The 20,445-nt window shown below is 43.1% G+C and overlaps 1 protein-coding gene and 1 non-coding gene across 20 annotated transcripts in view; one reads left to right on the forward strand and one right to left on the reverse strand.

Annotated features, from left to right (window-relative positions):
* Positions 1 to 13,003, forward strand: part of FAM53A (family with sequence similarity 53 member A) — a 98,028-nt gene extending 85,025 nt beyond the window's left edge. For all 19 annotated transcript variants that reach the window (XM_065597152.1, XM_065597145.1, XM_065597160.1 and 16 more), the window contains one exon: positions 11,798 to 13,003. In XM_065597152.1, coding sequence (XP_065453224.1) covers positions 11,798 to 12,130 — 333 coding nt within the window. In that variant the 3' untranslated portion in view covers positions 12,131 to 13,003. The remainder of the gene's footprint in view (positions 1 to 11,797) is intronic.
* On the reverse strand, positions 7,343 to 7,450 carry LOC112059762 (U6 spliceosomal RNA). The gene has a single exon (XR_002889035.1). It is a non-coding gene; the product is annotated as a U6 spliceosomal RNA (small nuclear RNA).
* Positions 13,004 to 20,445: the final 7,442 nt, after the last annotated feature.

Below are 20,445 nucleotides of genomic sequence, written 5' to 3' on the forward strand. Positions count from 1 at the left end.
ATTAGTGTCCAGTAAAATACTACGTCATTGCAAGTTTTCTCTCAGTGAGTTAGCTATTCTTATATTATGTGCTAAGCTATATTCACTGAAATGTACTGCACTCTGAGGCCTGGGGATGAGGGGGAATGTGTTGTACATTGTTTGAAAGTTTTATCTTTCTGAATAGGTAGCCAAAAACATACAAATACAGCACCAGTGAAAAACTATGGCAGCATTGGTTTTGGATCCTAAAGACCAATACTGTTAGTCACTACTGCTACAAGCAGTCATTCTCTTGTTGATCACTGTCCATATACTGTTCAGAAATGTCAACCTGAGCAACCGTAGTGTATTCTCGTCTCTGTGTAGAGGGACTTGTTAGCATAACTCCCTCATGCAAAACAATGTGAATATACCCCTTTGTGTCAAGATACCCATTCAAAAAAAAAAAAAACCGAAATGCAGATAGACTGGAGAGAGGTCAATTTATATGAATTTTAAGGAGACATGTAAGTGTAATGCTAACAATAGGAAGCACTACAAACGCTTTCTTTGTATCTGTGAAACTGGAAATATGATCTTCATAAGTTAGTGTCTTAAATGATAAATGCGAAAGCTCTCACACTTGAAGTGAAAGATGTGAATTACTAAATCAGATGGGAGAGGGGGAACCCCCTATAAACTTAGAAGGGCACTGTGGGGGGGTATGAACAGTTTTTCTTATGTGATTTTTGTGACTGAGCAAATGACTGCATAATTTTCCTTTATGCAAAGATGCATATATTTGTTTGCAGCAGAAACCTTTAAAAAAAAAAAAAAAAAAAAAAAGGGCCATTTACCTTCTGTCAGAGCCCGTCGGGGGAAGGGCTGGCTCATTTCTAAGTTTGTACAGCACCCAGCGTAGTTAGGCCCCAGTCCCCAGTATAAATAGTTTAATAACATTCCAGCTTTTTGGCTTGTCCATCATTTTAGGAGCTCTGCAGAAGGTGGACTCTTTGGTCAGGTCGGAAGCAGTAAAAGTTAGCAGTGGCTATCCTGGGCCACGGTGGGAAGTGGGGCTGCTCTGTGTTGCCCTCTTCTGGGCCACACATGGTTCTGTGGACACTCCCCATCTTAGTCTGCAAGGTTTGGCCACCTGCTTGGAGCAGAGTATTCTGTGCCATAAGCTTGGTGTCAGTCTCTCAACAATCAAAGGACAAAATGGCAACTCAAGACTTGGCCGTGTGCCCGTTTAGACAGTGGGGAGGGGGCGGGACAGCAAAAGGCAAGCACTTAATTACCATGCTTAGGGCAAGGCCCTGGTATGAGTCTGGGTTAGCCCTGAGGAGCTCTGGTCCAGTCTCACCCAGCTCTATCCCTGAGCAACAGCAGGCCTGCCTTCTTAACTGGCCTGCTGGTTCTTGATTGGTCAGTATTTTTTTTTTCTTGGCCCTTCCAGGCCTCTGGAGGACTGTCTCAGTGATGGTCCAGTTTGAGTGAATTTTCCTTGGGCAGAGAGCTGAGAGGTAGAGAAGGCCTGATGTACTCAGTCACACACCTCCCCTGAAGAACAGCCCAGGACTCTGATCTCTTCCCCTCTGCAAGAACATTAGTCCCAGGAAAAGAAGTCCACATTCTAGAGCTGTGAACTTGGCCGGTTTCATACACAAAAGATGTATGGTTGTGATGACCAATATGTATGAGTAATGTATTAGTGTCCTTCCTCTCTTGCAACCATTTAAAGGGGTGCATGGTCTATTACTAGATCAAAGGAAGCCCTAAAAGATAATATTGTAAGGCCTCTACAGTCCATTTGATGTCCCGGCACTCTCTTGATGGTGGAGTATCCGCTCTCCTGTGGCTGCAGCTTCCGGGTTATACACAGTATCGAATATTCCACCCCCTGAATGTCTTTGAACAGTATTGCTCCCGATCCAACTGTGGAAGTATCCATTTGTAATATAAACATGAGTGAGAAGTCCCAACTACTGTCGCACAGGCTGTTGTCTGAGAATATCCTTATCTTGGTAGAGGCCTTGTTACCCTGAGTTGTCCCCTGGACTGCTTGAGATGCATTGGCCTTCTTGAAGTCAGTCAGCAAGAGTCATGAAGTGGGGCATGAACCTTTGGCACTACTTGGCTAGACCCAGGAAATCCCACACCTGCTTTTTGGTGATAACTGGGTCTTCTTCGGGGCCTTTGTCTTGTCCTGTAGGGGTTGTACCCAGCCACTTCCTATGAGATACCAGAGATGTTTCCAGCATCCCAAACTGGTGATGTATCTCACCTGTCTGGAAATTCTTCTCCACGTTGCAAAGTAAATAATTTTGTAGTTCGAAGCGGGGAAATTGGGAGTCCTGACCCTCCTATGCAATGATTCTGTTAATCACCACATGCCAATTGTGTGCCTCTCTAATGGTGATTTTCCTGAACCAAATCAAAGGTCCTAGCTGGTGGTACCATTGATTCAGTGTCAAGAAGTGTTGTCCCAAGGTGGTTCTGTTGAGCTGCCAGCTATCCAGCTTGCCAGCTGCTAAGGCTGCTCGTTGCCAGGCCTTCCTGGCTGCTTGTTCCTGTTTCCAAGTCGTCTTGGGTTGCAGTCGGCCATCACAAAGGTCCCATATGGCAATTGGAAAGATGTCAGACAATCAGACTGGAACAGTACCCGGGTTCTCCGGGTGACGTAATAGTAGCAAGGAGAAGTGTTCTCAGTCATAGATTCATAGATTATAGGACTGGAAGGGACCTCGAGAGGTCATCGAGTCCAGTCCCCTGCCCGCATGGGGACTGGACTCTAAATAGTCTAAATAGTCTTTAGATTATTTCCCATGGCAAGTTGGGGATTACTCCAATTCGAAGAGTTCTAGCCTGGTTCCCTATATTCAAATGCACCCAGGCCATAGGGTAGGTATGAGTGGGGACACGTGCATTGGGTCATCTTGCAACTCTTCCAGATCCAGTAGAGTCTCACGGACGAGACTGTAAGAACATCCAGAGTCTATTAATCCTTTTTCTGTTTGGCCCCCCAAGCACTACTGGAGCTGCAAATGTCCAGCAATACCTTTCATGGCAAGGGCTTACCTGCCAAGAGTCAGGTTTCAGGCTATGAACGTTACCCTAGACTAGATCATAACCAACCCCAGAAAGCCTTTCAAAACCTTTTTCTTTCCTAGGCCATATGTCCTCATGCATTTATGTCACGCCTTTTGCAAGACTCCACCTTCATTGCCTATGATTGTAGCTTCAAACTGTGTACTTGCCAAACCAGCAATCCACGAGAACCATAGTGAGTGTTCCCACCAAAGTAGTGCCATATCCCTGTCATGATGGAAAAATCCCTATCAGGCTTGCATCAGCATTCCCTTCATCGCCTCCGCACCAGAAAGAACAATCATTAATGCATGCCTGTTGTGTTTTGGAGCTCACCCGGACAACCATACAGCATAAGGCACCTGGACATCTTGAGAGTACAGGTTGCACATCAATGTTCTAGAACTACAAGCAGTTCGAAGGGCTTGTGAAACCTTTCTCCCTTTCATTCAAGGTCACTAGACCCTAAGTAAAGTAAAATGAATGGAGATATACCTATCTCCTAGAACTGGAAGGGACCTTGAAAGGACATCGACTCCAGCCCCCTGCCTTCACTAGCAGGACCAAGTACTGATTTTGCCCCAGGTCCCTAAGTGGCCCCCTCAAGGATTGAACTCACAACCCTGGGTTTAGCAGGCCAATGCTCAAACCACTGTGAGACACCATCATGACTGTTTTCCACATCAACAAACAGAGAGGAGCGAGATCTGTCCCCCAGTGTGCAGAAAGATCAATCTGTAGAACTGGTGCATTGGCAACCAGATTACGCTGGCAGCTGTCTACCTCCCAGAAAAGCAGAATGTGCTAGCAGACTGCCTCATCAGGTGCTTTGCAGTTGATTGTGAGTGGGAGCTTTGACTCTGTGGTAAACAATATTTTCGCTCTATAGGGGACCCCAACCAGGCACCTGTTCACGTCTCAAACAAAGTGTAACATATTCTGTTCCAGAGGAGCCCGGGGTCACCACTCACAGGTCATCGCTCTACTCCTTCCATGGTCAGATCCTCTGATCTATGCCTTCCCTCCACTACCACTCCTGCCTCTAGTTTTGCATAAGATTCCTCAGGACAGGGCATGAGTCATTCTCACTGCCCCAGATAGTTTTGGTTCTTGAACCTCCTTCACATGTCATTTTGGGCACTGATCATTATTCCTACGTTTCCAAATCGCCTGACTCAGGGGAATGGCAAGATCATCAGGCATCCCAACCCATAGCTGCTTCATCTCAGAGCCTGGTTTTTGGATTGGCATTGTCCTTAAAGCAGTCGTGTTCTGAAGCTGTACAGAACATCCTTTCTAATAGTAGGAAGGATTCCACTAGGAAATGTTACCTAGCCAAGTGGAGGAGTTTCTCAGTGTGGGCACATCAGATGGATTTCTCCTGAAGCCACAGATATATTCCTCTCATTCTGGACTTGAAGACAGCAGATTTCTCTATTGCCAAGTGGACCGGTAAGGAACTGACCATCAGTACATACCACCCACCTTCCCAGGGCTTCTTGATCTTCATACATCTTTTGACTAACAGATTCAGGAAAGGCCTAATCAGAAACTTTCCATTTATTTATAATAAAAATTAAAAAAAAAAAACCTGCTCCTCAGTGGGACTCGAACTTTGTTCTCTCCATACTAAGCATCCTTTTGAACATTTAGCTTCTTGCACCATGTTTCTCCTATCTAAGAAGGTCGCGTTCCTGATAGCCATCATCTCAGCCAGCAGGGTTGGTGAGCTTGAAGTGTTGATGGCAGATCCTCCTTACACTATATTACAAAACTTTTTATGCTTATGGTACATTGACACCCTAAATTCACCCCCAAAGTCGTCTGATTTTTTTACCTGAACCAGTCTATTCACTTACCTGTGTTCTTCCTAAAACCTCACACCTGCTCAGAAAAAAAGGCTCCATTCTCTCAATGTTTGGTGACCCTTTAGCCTTTTACCTACAGAGAACAAAAACAATCAGGAAATCCCCTAGACTATTTGTTGCCATAATGGAAAGGGTCAGAGGTCAGCCTATATCCTCTCAAATAATCTCGAAATGCATCTCTGGCTCTGTTTTGCTCTGCTATCAGCTGTCTAACCTTCCCATATTCATTGGATAAGAGCTCTTTCCACAAGAGCACAAGCAACATCTATATGGATTGCTTCAAAAGGTGCCTCTAATTGATATTTGTAAGGCAGCTATGTGGCGTTCAATCCACACATTTGCTAGACACTATGCCATGGTGCCGTACTCCCCTGCCAGTGCATCTTTTGGAACAGCAGTCCTTTGGCTCTGCCATCTATGACCTTGCACCCTCCTCCTACTTGAGGAGTACTACTTGTCCAGTCATCCACAGTGGAATGCAGATAGGGACCAGCACTTGAAGCAAAAGAGAAAGTTACTTACCTGGTAATAACTGGAGGTTATTTGAGATGTGTGGTCCCGATCTGAATTCCACTACCTGCCCTACTTCTCGTCTGCTTCAGATCTTCTCTGACTTGTGATGAAGGAACTGGAAAGGCGGTCGATCTACCCCGCCTTCTATCTCCTCATGGAGTGCATGCCTGACCGCAGTGGAATACAGATAGGGACCACGCATCTTGAAGAATCTCAAGTTACTAATAAGTAACTAACTTTGCCTTACAAATCAAAGTGGCAGTTTTATGCCCAAAACAGTCTTATAAGTTTTAAACTTGAGAAAATGCATTTCCATCTACGTTTTTAACTTTTGAGCCTGGAGTAAATCTTCAGATGCTATAAATCACTTTCTTGGAATTTTAAATTACAGATGCTCCCTGAGTTACGTAAACCCAACATAGACAAATCCAGAGCTTATGGGAAAAAGTTCCGTAAGCTAAAAATAGGAGGGGTTTGGGGTTTTTTTTGCATAATGGTTGGAAATACATTTCCGACTTACTTAAAATTCGAGTTACGCAAGGTGTAAGTCGGGGAGCATCTGTAACAAATGTTAGTAGGGTCCAAACATTCAACACTGCAATGGATAATATTGTTTTGTTTGTATTTTTTCCTCTTCTTGTTTTCTGCACTTTATGTGGATGGTTCCACCTTTCTGCCGGATTGTAGGGTCAAGAATGCCTCTTGTATTTGTTTTGCACAGAGCCAAGCATTTTGTGAGTGCATCACTGATGATTATGACATTACGTTTGAGTCAAACATCAAAGGCCTTATTCTCCACAGTTATGCTAGTGCAACCTCATATGCTTCAATAAGTATGCAGGTGTAAGAGTGGAGAATCAGGCCACCTGCGTGCATACGGTTTTTGCATGATCATTCTGTGCAATGTGGCGTAGCTGTTAAATTAGTATATTTGCTTTTATGTGGTGTGAGCAAAAATTGCTGCTACTGTGTATAAAGTAGAACTGCAGTGATGGAATGACATGGGATCAAATATTTCTTGAAATGTCTGAAATCCTAGGAAAATTCAGAGATCTTTGTAAACACTTTGGGGCACAGACTGCAACCTACTGTGTTTTGTCTGTCATAATAGACACAAACTGGTACAGAGCCCCCACATGATGGAGGTCTCTGGGTGCTACCACAACATAAATTAGTAATACTTGTGCATATCTGATCTCGATTTTTAAATGGAAACTTTTTAAAGAACAAGTTTTGTGGTAATGTGAAATGTATGATAAAGATGGCTTACAATAATTTATAGGTATCTTAGGTGCATTTATTAGTAATTGCCCTAATTGTAATTAGGGGCATAAACTACTTCATGAAAGTGGAACACTTTCCCGACTGAAGCTCGATTTTTTTTTAAAGAGATGCTGGATTCCTTCTGTGGTGACTCGGTGGAAATATTTATTAAAAGGTACGCTGTAATGGTGGTGGGATTCAGGCTCACTTTGCTTCCCTGTGGACATTTGTTCTTTATTTGTCAACCTTTCCTTAAGAACACCTTTTTCCACAGTCCTCGCAAGATGAGATCTGTGCAGTTGAGCACAACAAGCCTGGTGGGTGGTGTGTAGACTTTATGGCTAAACTTAAATTGTGAGCTTTCTGGGGCCACGATGATATTGTCTAAGTGCTGTATAAGTAATTTCTAGAATATTTTGTTAAAATGGTGCCTTTCATAGAGAGGAGAGGATAGCTTGGAAAAAGCAGCATTGCCAATCCCAAGCATTCAAAAATCAAATCAGGCCACAAAATACCATGAGATTAAAAAATAATTTGGGAAGAGTGAGGGGGCGTCTTAGTTTTTGAGCCTTTAGAGTTTGTTTTCAAGTTTTTATCCATATCAATGAGAACTAGAAACCAGCTACCTTTTTTTTTTCAAAATGAAAGTTTGAGATTCTCATGTAATCACGAATTTGCATGTCATCTTTAGCATGGCCCCTGCGCAATTTTCTCTGTATCGTTCCAATTTTAGTATATGTGCTGTGCTCCAGGAGCAGGAGGCTTAAGAAAAGCACCACATCTTGCAAAACCTGCAGAATAGTGGTGAGAACTGGCGACACTAAGTACACATGTGGGATTTGTGAAAAAACTATATTTAGCCTTTCAGAGAGAATTGACTGTAACAAACACATTTCTAATACACACTCTGGGGGTTTTAAACACCGCTAAGGACATGGCTAAATTGAATGTGTTGTGTAAATTCATGTAGCAACACGCGCCAGTGGAATCACTTTTATTAAAACAAAAAACTTCAGAAGTGTATAGTGATTTACTGTGAAATTTCTGAACCAGAGATTCAGAAGAGCGCACACACATCAGCTTGTTTTCAAATTCCTGTGGGCCTCGCTTGCTTATTTGATTTGAAAGCAAGGGTCTAGGGATATTTTCTTTTATTTCCTTCCCCCAACATTGTTTCCTACACAGAGTTTTAATATTCAAACATTTTATAACCCTATTCCTTCTAAAACTCCTTTGAGCTTCTTTTCTTTCTTTCTTTACACAAAAGAATACTTTTGGCTGATTGAGTTCCATACATTGCCAACTGTGGGTTCTTTTGTTTTGTTAGTCCAGCATCCTTTATAAAATGAGAACCATTGAGCAAGTACTCACTGACTCCCCACTGAGCATGATTGTGCTTGAAAGGTGTGGTACTGTACTGGTGTAACATGTAAAGCTTTAGTTAGCGGGTTTTGAATGCATTTCAGTGTCTACCTTTTTTGCTTTGTGAAAAGTAGTGGGATTGTGCTTGAGATAATAAATCCACCTATTTTTAGTTTGGTGTGGTTGTGACAAGTGGGTGAACAAAGAACTAGCTGAATGCACTTGCTGTTGTTTTGAAACCAGCCAAAAGTTCCCATTCAAGTGGTTTCAGTGCAGTATAGCTAACTGGCAATTTTCTGTTTTATGTACACAACCCTAAAAAGACAGCTGTGCTTAGTTTTGATTACTCTGCAGTAGTATCTTGAATAAAGCTGACTGGAGGACAATTCGGGGGTTCAAGAATCCCTTTCCAAAAGCATAAATAAGTTTGTTTCCTTGTTTGAACAGGAGCAGTAACCAGTATCTACCATAAGACTTAAAGGGCTACCTAGAAAATACTTTTTTTCTCTGTCTGGAGACAGATAGCAGGAAATGTTTTCACCATTTCAAAGCAGTAGGCTACAACTAGGATTCAAGTGTCCTTAACACCATTTCCTTGCTGTATTGCAGCAGTTCTCAGCCCAGGGCCCCCTGTGGGGGCTGTGAGCAGGTTTCAGGAGGGCCGCCAAGCAGGGCCAGCATCAGATTTGCTGGCGCCCGTGGTAGAAAGCTGAACCCAGGGCCCTGAGTCCTGCCACCTGGGGCTGAAGCCTAAGCAATGTAGCTTCGCAGGGCCCCTGTGACCTGGGGCCTCAGGCAGTTGCCCGGCTTGCTACCCGCTAACGCCGGCCCTGGCTTGTATAGGCAGAAAACCAGTTATTGTGGCACAGGTGGGCCATTGAGTTTTTATAGCCTGTTGGGAGCCTCAGAAAGAAAGAGGTTGAGAGCCCCTGCTGTATTGCATTATTGAAATTCACTGTTTTAAAATCCGGTGTAAATAGGAATGAACCCCATAGTCCCTCTTCGAATACAGGATAGAAAAATGTTTGTTTTCAGTAACTCTGTATACAGATTGCTATGGATCCATTAAAGACCTGAGGGTGGCTCATGGACATTTCATACAGATATGTAAAAATACACATGATCTGCCTATAAGTATCAACATAGGGAACAGAAATTTGATGAGAACTCTTCAGCCTCGCAGACAAAGATAAGATCTGAGGGCTGGAAGTTGAAGCTAGACCAATTCATACTAGAAATAAGACGCAGAACTTTGCAACAGTGATGATAATTAACCTCTGGAGCAATTTACCAACAGTTATGATGGATTCTCAATCTACCAATGAAAAGCGCTAAATAAGAGCCTAGTTGTTGTCGTCGTCGTCGTCGTCATCACTGGAAATCTTCAAATAAAAATTGGATGTTTTTCCGAGAGATGCTCTCGTTCGGCCACAGCTATTGGACTTGAAGCAGGAATTAATTAATGGAATTCCTATTAGCTGTGTTATGGAAGAGGTCAGACTAAAAGATCACAATGGTCCCTTCTGGCTTTAAAACCTGTGAGTCTATATAACAATGTGGAGAGAGAATCCGTGTAATACTGTTGACTGCTGCAGACTTACTACTGCCAGAGAAAAATGACTCAAGCCCACTGTACAAATAATGGTAGCAATCAGAAGCCTACTCTTGAAGTATTGTTCCACTGTAGCAATATGATTTGGTGCAGGTTGCCGTGAGATACAGCAATAGAAGTTCAGTGGTCTCTACTGTGCAGCAAAATCTCATTGAAGTCCTTTCTAAGAGTACAAAGTCAGTGAAGCATGTTCATCTTAGTAGTACTATAATCTGCTAACTTTCATCCAAGTTGCTCTGTAAAATCATTCTAACATCTCACACATTATATGATTTCCCCCCTCTCTCTTCTCTTCCCCCCTCCTCCCCCCCCCCCCCCTGCAAATAGAATACTTTAATCCCTGAATGTGCTGGATTCAAGTTATGCACACCTAGGAAGTGACCGGATTTGTAGTAGTGAGCAGGGGGTTGAATGTGAGAGGAGCACCCAAGTTCAGTGATTTATATGGTCTTGGGGAAGTCACTTCACCTCTGTGCCTCTTTCCCTACTTGTAAAAAGGGGAAAGAATATTGACCTTCCTTCCTCAGTGGCGTTGCGAGGGCTGGTTAGTAAATGTCTGCAAAGCTCTTTAAATATGTACAGTTCTTTCTAAAAGGCCTCCTGTGCCAGACACTGGTAACATAATGACTGTGTGTACAGTGAGAAAGGAAATTGTATAAAATTCTCAATGAGGAATTAGCATATACTGTATGATATTGATGATTGATGTGTTTTAAAAATCAGGTTTTTAATGAAGAATGAAAGCTCAACTGTAAAAACACAGAAAATTAGAGGAGTCCTTAGTCTTTTTGTGCATGTGGATCCAATTTACGGTGTGTGAGCACCTCATGCATGGGAGAGCAGAACCTTTTGACACCAGTGTCCTTTGGGGCCATGCCTGTGCCCTGCATATCTCAGTGTGCATTCCCCCCTCCCCTGTTCTGCCTCCCTCCCCCTATATGAGGGCATATGGGGCTGTGTGCTATCCCCCAAAGTACCCTTCAGAGTCAATTTAGAATCATTCAGTTACTTTGCTTTGCTTACTAACAACTTTATTTGCTGCTCCTTCTTTAAAATGTATTCTTTCTTCCACTTGGTGCTGAGGTGCCTTTCCACCTAAAGGCCAGACTAAACCCCTCCAGGTTCAAGTCAGGCCTTTCACTCTTTTAACTGGGGGGGGGAGAAATCAGTGTCTACTCTCTGGGGGGGAGCAGTGTGCTGCTGATTTTTACTTAAACCAAATAATTAACCTCTTATTCTCTTTCCCCCCAAGCATCACTTAAGCCTGGGATAAATCAAGTTCCTTAGTTTAGATATTTCCAGAGCCTTTCTTTATTATTTAGGTAAAATAAAGCCATTCAGGAAATCAACCCTGTTTGGGACATTAGGGAAACGATCAGATCATCTCTTCCTGGAGATTCAAATGGATCACTCAATACGTTTAGTCTTCTACCAACTAGTAGATATGGCCTTCCCTCAGTCATCAGGGCCCACCCAGCTAGAGACCAGGCAATGTCTTCAGCATGTCTAAGGCCTTGGCTACATTCGCGGATTCACAGCGCTGCCGCGGACTCCACCTCTCCAAGGGGAATAGCTTGCAGCGCTGCGAGCGAGTGTGCAGCGCTGCAGACGCTGATTACACTGGTGCTTTACAGCGCTGCACTCGCTGCGCTCGGGGTGTGTGTGTGTTTTTTCACACCCCTGAGCGCAGCAAGTGCAGCGCTGTGAATTGCCAGTGTAGCCAAGGCCTAAGAAATATTTCTGTATGGGTCCTCTGCAGGGCAGCCACTTGGAGCTCAGCTCAGACCTTTACCAAACATCATGTCCTGGATTTGGTGACTAGATCAGATACCAAATTGGGAACAGTGGTTCAGAAATCCTTATTTGGCTAGCTGTAGCTAGGACGTCAGACTCGTATTAAGCTGGAAATTGCTAGCTAGTCTTTGTAAGTGAGATGACATGGACAAAACAGTTGAAAACTGCAGTTATTGCACAGTAAATAACTTCTTTATTTCCCAAATGGATCCCATTTGCAGAGTTGCTGTAAATTCTCTCCTTAACCACTTTCCCTAAATGTTTGAAGGGGTGGGTGGACAGGATGTATAATGTCTTTTCTATTGCTTTTGGTTAATATTTTTTTTTTTAATTACAGACTTTAAAAAATTCGAAAAGTCTTTGCTCCCTTGATTATGAAGAAGATGACGACGATGACGACGACACACAAATGAAGACAATTGTGTCATCCCCATGTGATTCACATGACTTTATGAACATCACCACCCCTGGTTCCAGTCCAGTGAAAGAGCAACTGGATGAAGTAAGGCATCATGGGCCATGCCAAGTTGGCTTCAATGTAAGGGATTATAAGAAGGCAGCTGCAGTGTGTGAAAGTGACGAGGACACAAGTGATTGTGACAGCACTGAAGAGGGCATCTTTCCGCTAGACTGCGGGGACTTGGATCTAGAGCAGATTGAAAACAACTGAGGCACAAAGTTGTATACTAGAATCAGAGTTGTTCTAAATTAAAATGATTAGTGGATTACCTTTGCAATGCATAATCCATGTCCCTGAATCTCTGTATTGCCTATCTTGGGCCTGTGTTAGAAGAAATGTTTCAGGTGGGGGGGAAAAAAGAACCATTGTTACCTGTTTATAGTCTATTGATCAGTATATGAACAACAGCAAAAGACAACTGGAGGTTAAATGTTATTTTGAACATTAAGAAGTAACTTTGATTACAAATTTCCTAACAGATATTTTGCATTTTTATGGCTTTTACAGTTCTGGAGAAAGGATCTCTATTTTGAAATGAATTTTCAGAAGGGCATTCTATAAAACAAAATCTGTCTACAGTGATTCTGGTGCGGGTATATGTTCCATTTGTTAAAGAGCTTAATGTGAAAAGTGAGTTGCATAATTAAATTGGTAATAAACCATTGGATATCTGGAGATCTGAACGCTTAAGTATCTGGTTGACAACTGGTCCAAAATACTTAACTGTCTCCTTATACAGTGAGTGGTTATAAAACTTCATAACATGTACAAATGGTTTTTCATACATTCAAGACTTTTTGAGCAAAATATAGTAGTGACCTTAAAGGTTAACACTTTCCATGATTTTACTACTTGAATTGTTTTCCAGCCAGAAGCAATGCTAATTTAGGTGGGATGAAACTGCAAGTAGCTGCCCACCTTCTTGGTCATTATTATGTTTTCTGTGGTTCAAAAGAATGTACAAGAGCACTTGAACTTTTAAACAGGGACTTTGTAATGATCAATTCCCCAGGAGGTGATCCCTTCAGCAATACTAGAAGGAAACTAGTCCTTGAATTAAATAAAATGACATTTTGCTTTGCATTTGCATGTGTTTATGAATTTTATTGAGTGATCTATGAAGTCTTTGGCAGATACTGTAGCGTGGCATCTCTCTTTAACACAGGGGTCGTAGTTTTAGATTATCGAGAATATTTTTGCGGGTTTCACAGGGTAATTAAGTGTATATTCACCACTCTTTAAAATGTAATACTGTATTGTTGCTGACCATTACAACACACCATTATTAATGTGGTTAAAGTGAAGGAATTTTCCTCAAATAAGGAGGATTAGTTTGGGGACACTTAATTTCTACCTTCCCCAACTCCATCTAATTTAATTGTGGAATCGTTCAGGTAGTGGATTGTGTAAGACTGGTTAAATAAAGCTGAATCCACTGCAGCTTCTGCAGGAGTGCCAGTGCATTGCGATGGAGATTTCAGTCCCCTCTGCTAGAGCTCATTTTAAGCTGCCTTAGTGGTATAGGGGGAAATGAGTACATCAGTGAATGTGGTGGGGGAAAGAACATTGACACAGAGCCTAATCCTGTGTCATTGAGTGCCACAGCACTTCACAGGATTGGGTTCCAAATAGCTAACCCACGGAGATGTCTAGGGTGTCTATACAAAATGAAAGAAGCATGGGTAATCAAGAAGTGAAAGTCACTTCATATACACAATGTATGCCAAATGACAACCTTGCTGCTTTAGCAAATGTGGCAGTGTAAAAAAAAAAATAAAACAAATACAGGTTTAGAAAGGTATAATGTATACAAGAGAGACCAGTTTGTGCACATCATTGTACAAAGACAATGAAATCTTGCACATGATGGAGGGATCCACACATGCACACCATTTCAAAGTAAATACACACAGCTACTCCGAAGTAATTGTTGTTTTTGAAGTGCAAGGATACAATGCCTCAAGTGCATCCAATCTCCCTGGAAATGTAAAGGATGTGCCAGTGGAATAGTAAGCCACAGTGAGGGTCCCAGAGGTGCCTTGGTTGAAAATCAAGTACTAGTGGTTGCCGTACAACCATGTTCTCCATTTTTTTTTTTAAATGGAGCAATAAAGGCAAGTAAATTTTGAATGAACTTAATGATGCAGAGTGATAGCCAAGGGCAGTAGGATGGCTGGAATCACTTAAAATCTAATCTTTCCATTTTAACACACACTTCTCATTTCCTGAAGTTTTATAGTTTTAAGAAGATTGGTGTGGTGACAGCAGGGGCTCTTAACCAATAAGAGGAGAGCACAGAAGAAGTGAAAATAAAAGGAGAAATGTCTTTCGAGGCATGTATACAGAGGGAGTTCAGGGGAGAGGCTCAGCAAGGAAAAAACTTTACATTTGTGAAAAAATTATAGATGTGTTTTAAAAATAATAATAATAAAAAAAAACCCTTACGTTTCTTAGAGAAACAAAGTTTGAAAGACCTGCTCCAAGCAGAGGACTGTACACCAGGAACTCCAGATTTCTAATCCAGATCCGTGGTCTGAGCAAGTCAATATTCTGTGCCTCAGTTTCCCCCAAACAATTAATTCCCCCCTCACAGATGTGCTGTGACTAGGGAACATGCAGAGCTGTGAGGACAGGAAGCGCCGTAGAAGTGCTGAACAGTCTTTATTTAAGAGAGTACAGAAGCAGTTAGGGCCACTCTTGGATAAAGAAGAACAAATTTCATGGAAAAATAAATGCCGTAGTAACCACCTACTTTTCAGCTTGGGTTTTTATTAGAGGGTGACCAAGAAAATGAGTTGAACAGCTGTGCTAGAAAAATTGCAAAATCATGGGCAAATGAAATCTGTTGAAAGAGGAACATGTGTACTTACGTCTACAGACTAATATAATCCCATGTGAGAGCTAGGAATTAAAGGAATTCTTGCAATTTTATGGTCACTTCAGACAGTGATCCTGCCATTGTATAATGCACAAAATTATAGTGCCTGCCCCAAAAGAGCTTATTAGATAATGAACTCACCACATTTATGTATCACATTCAAGTGCTCCAGGTGAACAGGGAAATGTCCCTAATAACCTGCAGTGGACAAGTGTAATAGGGACTTTTCAAAAAGGAAGTCATACAGCATTGTAGGCCAACTAGCTGCAGTCTGTCACAGGTTGAGCTACGCCCTTTAGAGGGTCCAGATTTCAGCTCTCAGCTGTGCTTGGTCCCAGGCCGAGACCCAGGTCTTCTGGGGGAGATATGAAGTAACCTGTCCTCTGTAGGAGGAAGAGCTGGTAGGAACAGAATAAGATGAAAGTTTGGCTGTGCTTCCCTTCTGCCAGAGAGCCAGTGAAGAACCTTGGATGGAAGAAGCTAGGAAAGGACCAGAGGAGGCCTGGAGCTAGGCTAGAGAAGTACTCTGGGGAGCCAGAGAAGAAAGCCCTAATAGCAACAGCCACCACAGACATGGCTTTGGGAAACCATTGAGAAGGGCAGCCTTGGGTTGAGGGAAGTATGTGGCCGCAACTTGAGGGCAGAGCTCCATAGTAAGAGGAGGGTCCAGACTTTGGGGTAGTAACAGCTAGAGAGGTGGTGAGGAAACCCTGGCACCAGGGCAAAAAGGGCTGTTGAGTCTGGAGAGGGCTGATGAAGGAGTGATCAGGGTATTTTGTACTTTCTTTACCCCAAAAGGAAAGGTCTGTGTTGTGAAAGACCCAAACATCAAATCATCAACTGTCCCATTGGGAAACTGAGGCAGACTATCTGTCCTCATGGCAGACCAGGTAAGCTGCTGTTATGCGGTCCCAGGTGAAGACAAAACAAATCAACTGTGTTCTCACTCCGCTGTTGCCAAGAGGTTCCATGGGGCTCTGGTATGCACCCAAATGATAGATACAGCCTGAAAAAACAGTTGATGTTGCCAGCTCTTGCAACCCCCCTCCCCCATTATGGGATTTGATTGTCTGACTTCCACTCCTAGGACTGTGAGTTGCCTCTTGTCTCCAAGGTTAGGGAGTCTTGCCTGGGCCTGGTTGGGTGTCTGCTCTCTAACACCACCAGCCTTTCAACCACATAAGCACTCTCCTCTGGGACATACCAACCCTTATGTTGCTTTGTAGGTTAACAATGCACCCCAATCCCTGAGTCCTTTTGAATCATTCCCCTGTGATAGCCAGCCTCTGAGTTGGGCTAATTCCCCATCCTTTGTGCCCCAGAAGTGCAGTGTACCCCAGTTTTATCTTAAACCACCGCTCCTGAAAGCCACAGTGAACTTGTGAGCACTTATAATAAAAGAAGGTTTAATCAAGACAGTGTGGTTACTGCTGGGCTGGTGTCGTGGAGATAAGGGGCAGCCCCTAGGCAGTGGTTGGCGAGCAGGAATCTGGGTAGTTGCAGGAGCCAAAATCAGTAGCCAAGGTGTGACAATGCGGTTCTGGTGGAACCCAACTGAGAGTGCCAACTCAGGACAAATTGCTCAAATAGGGCAGTTACAGCCCAAGGCTGGGGTTTTTTCCACCTCTAAGGCAAACCAACCAGCCAGACTAGGAGGACTTCGGTCTCACCCCCTGGCTAACCGCAAGTCTCACAAGCAATCTCCTTAGACACCCCAGTTTCCCAGTATAACCACCAGTGCCACTCGTTATGGGGACAAATGGTTATGAAAACCAATACCCCAGTAAAAGAAAAAGGTTCTCCTGATCCCAAAGGACCAAGCCCCAGACCCAGGTCAATATACAAATCGGATCTTACCCACAAATCACGCTGTTGCCAATCCTTTAGAATCTAAAATCTAAAGGTTTATTCATAAAAGGAAAAAGATAGAGATGAGAGTTAGAATTGGTTAAATGGAATCAATTACATACAGTAATGGCAAAGTTCTTGGTTCAGGCTTGCAGCAGCGATGGAATAAACTGCAGGTTCAAATCAAGTCTCTGGAATACATCCCCCGCTGGGATGGGTCCTCAGTCCTTTGTTCAAAGCTTGTAGCAAAGTTCCTCCAGAGGTATGAAGCAGGATTGAAGACAAGATGGAGATGAGGCATCAGCCTTATATAGTCTTTTCCAGGTGTAAGAACACCTTTGTTCTTACCGTGGAAAATTACAGCAAAATGGAGTCTGGAGTCACATGGGCCAGTCCCTGCATACTTTGCTGAGTTACAAGGCGTATCTGCCTTCTCTCAATGGGTCCATTGTATAGCTGATGGTCCTTAATGGGCCATCAAGCAGGCTAGGCAGAGCTAGCACCAGTTTGTCTGGGATGTCACCCAGCAGCATAGCACAAGTTTGAAACACAGGCAGTATAAAGCCAATATTCCTAACTTCAACTACAAAATTGATACATACATATAGACAGCATAATCATAACCAGTAAACCATAACCTTGCCTTAGACACCCCATTTGACCCCCTTTACACAAGATCTGGGTGCCACTATAGGACCTTGGTTGCAACAATGATCTATATGGTCCCAGAGTATATCCATAACGTCACACAAGGGTCAGGGTCAGAGATCGAATTTCAGTAGTTACCAGGCTGGAGTTGGGAGTCAGGGTCGAATCAGTCTGGGATCAGAGCAAAACAAGGTGAGGTCTGGAGCCATAGCAAGCCAGAAGTCTTATGTGGTTGCCCAGATGACTTTCTGCAGCATCTTCCAGGATTAAATAGTAAGCGGTGGGCCCGTCCAAGGCTGTGGGGTGCTGTCGCACTGGCCACTTTAGGCACTACGGGAAGTAGCACCACTATCTCCACAGGGCTCCTTTGATGTGGCTACATGTGGCCTTCCACTGGCAATGTGGGAGCATTTGCTGCCCCAAGCTGTACAGACCTGGGTTCTAGTTCTGCAGCTTCTTACATTACATCCCCGTCAGGGGCACCTTTCCTCTGGGTTGGCACCAGGCCTGGTTTGTCTTCATGAAACCAAGTCAGGGGCGTGGGCAGCAGGTTCCCAGGAGCACACTTTGGGACCATAACCTTTCCAATCTAGAGGTCGTACAGTCTCCCCCTCTGCAGTCTAGAGTTGAGGACAGTTTGGACTTCTATATTCCTCATGCATATGGACCTGGTCCAGTGGGAGCTGGGGAGACAGAACTGATGGGGGATTGGGAGGTGGCAGATGGAGGGCCGGAGGCATGCAGAATTAGTTGCTGAGCAAAGAGATGGGCAGATGTGGTGGGGAGAGCTCCTGCAGTGGTGGCCAAGATCACCTTAATAAATTTGAGAGATTCAGCAGCACTAATTGTCTCCAACGTTGAGGAGTGGTGGGGCAGGGGGAGTTCAAAAATCCAGACAAACACCTATATAATGTATTTTTAATTAGGAAAAACCTCATGATTTGGGGACCAATGTCATGATTTTCGAACCTTTGGGGTTTAATCTGCAGTTAAAGGGTGGGTGGATAGTTTGGTTAACAATAGCAAACATCTGCTATCTATATCGTTAGATAGCAAAGCCAGATACTGACAGCTACTGTGTTCTCTAAGAGCATAGCCATGGAAATGAGTCTGTACCTAATCCCTCTTTGAATCTTGGTGAGTTCTTGGCCTCAGCAACATCCTTGTCAATGAAGTACGCTTTGTGTGAACGAGTGCTTCCTTGAGTTTTGAGCTGTCCATTTTTCAGTTCCCTTGCATGTCTCCTTGCTCTTGTGTTTTGAGACCCAGGGAACAGAAGCTTTTGATCTACCTTCTCTAGACCATTTGTATTGTATATACCAGTGTTCTCCTTTCTAAGGTAAACAATCCCAATCTTACAATCTTTTAATATGATATTTTTGGTTTCTCTACTCATGGCAGCTAAGATTGCCACAGGAGGGAGAGGGTGTGTGTGTGTGTGTGTGTGTGTGTGTGTGTGTGTGTGTGTGTGTGTGTGTGTGTGTGTGTGTGTGTGTGTGTGTGTGTGTGTGTGTGTGAGAGAGAGAGAGAGAGAGAGAGAAGCGGCAAAATGCATCCCGGGAGAGAAGTAGCTCCTGAATGAGACCTTGAAGGAGCACCCACTAAGGTAAGAGGAGACCCAGGACAGAACTGCACTTTGCTAGACAAAAGCCTTTTCATCCTCTGGTGATTATAACTTCCTAAACTGCCTCGTGCGACACGATCACTCAACCCCCATCAGACCCTTAAGTTACCACTGTGATGTACCAAAGCTGCACTGACTGAAGAGTGAGAACCCAAAGGCCTCTCTATTATCCAGGGTCAGATCCTCAGATAGTGTAAATTGTCATAGCTCCATTGAATGGAGCTATGACAACTTACACCGGTTGAAAATCTGCCCCTAGGTCTTCTGCTTGGCAGCATCATTGAGCTTTCAACATATTTTAGTTGAATAGCAGGTGTGTAGCTGATGGACTAAAATGCACTGAAAATGACCTGAAGAAGAGCTCTGTGCAGCTTGAAAGTTTCTCTTGCACCAGCAGAAGTTGGTCCAATAAAAGATATTACCTCATCCACCTTCTCTCCCTAATATCCTGGGACCAACAACACTGCAAACAGAAAATGAACTGTCAAAGGAGCATTTATAGTCCAATAGCCTGTTCTGACACATTTTTCAAGTGGGTTTTGCCACAAGTCATTTTGGCCTCTAGGTGCATCTCTTACTGTCTTCACTTGCTAGGTTCATCTGGTCACTGTGGTCTCTCTGAAAGTGCTAAAATTGTGTAGGGAATGATTAAGCATAATGTAGTGTTCATGGGTTATAAATAGGCTTGGAAGGATTAAATTTTTATCGGTAAATGTTGGTAAACTTCGATTTCCCCGTAAATGCACATTGATGAAAAAGTGCATTTCAATTGACGACTGAAATTTACACATAGGTAAAGTAAGAAAAATGCTGCTTGAGAGCTTCTTAGAGTCTGATTTAAAGATAGTTATGTCTTATATTTTGACATGAGATTTTGATCATTTGTGTTTTAACGGTTACAAAGTTTTTACTTTCTGAATCTCAATGTCTGCTGCTGTTAAATAAATATTCTGACCATCCCACTCATAATTTCCCACAACTGTGAAGAATCAAATGGATAAAAAAATCTAACAAAACCTGCTTAAAGCCCATAATTTTGTGCACTTGTGAAAATTTTAATTGATCAAAATATACATGATTATCCATTGAAATTATTTTTAAAAAAAATTAATTCGGTCAAGCTACTTTAAACAATTGTCATAGACCTATATACTCTTACAATCAAGTTTAAAATTTTTCAAACAAGTGATTCTTTTATTATATATTTTTTAGAATATTTCATTCAAAAAAGGATAAATCCATAGAAATACAAATGTGGTGTGACATGTATGTGTACATGTTTGTAACAGTATTGTGATAGACCCAGACCAGCTGGAAACAGCAGAGTAGCAGAAGGGAGATATACTGGCCACTGGATAAGTAGTTTTCTGTCCCCTGAGTGACCAGAGCAGGGGCTGCTCCAGGCTAATAGACCACCTGACTCCAATTAACCCGCTAAGAGTCAGGTGAGGCAGTTAAGCACCTGACTCTAATTAAGGCCCCTCTGATGCTATAAAAGGGCTCACTCCAGTCAAGCCAGGGGGAGCT

Source organism: Chrysemys picta, chromosome 5, assembly GCF_011386835.1.
Source record: "Chrysemys picta bellii isolate R12L10 chromosome 5, ASM1138683v2, whole genome shotgun sequence".
NCBI classification, from domain to species: Eukaryota; Metazoa; Chordata; order Testudines; family Emydidae; genus Chrysemys; species Chrysemys picta.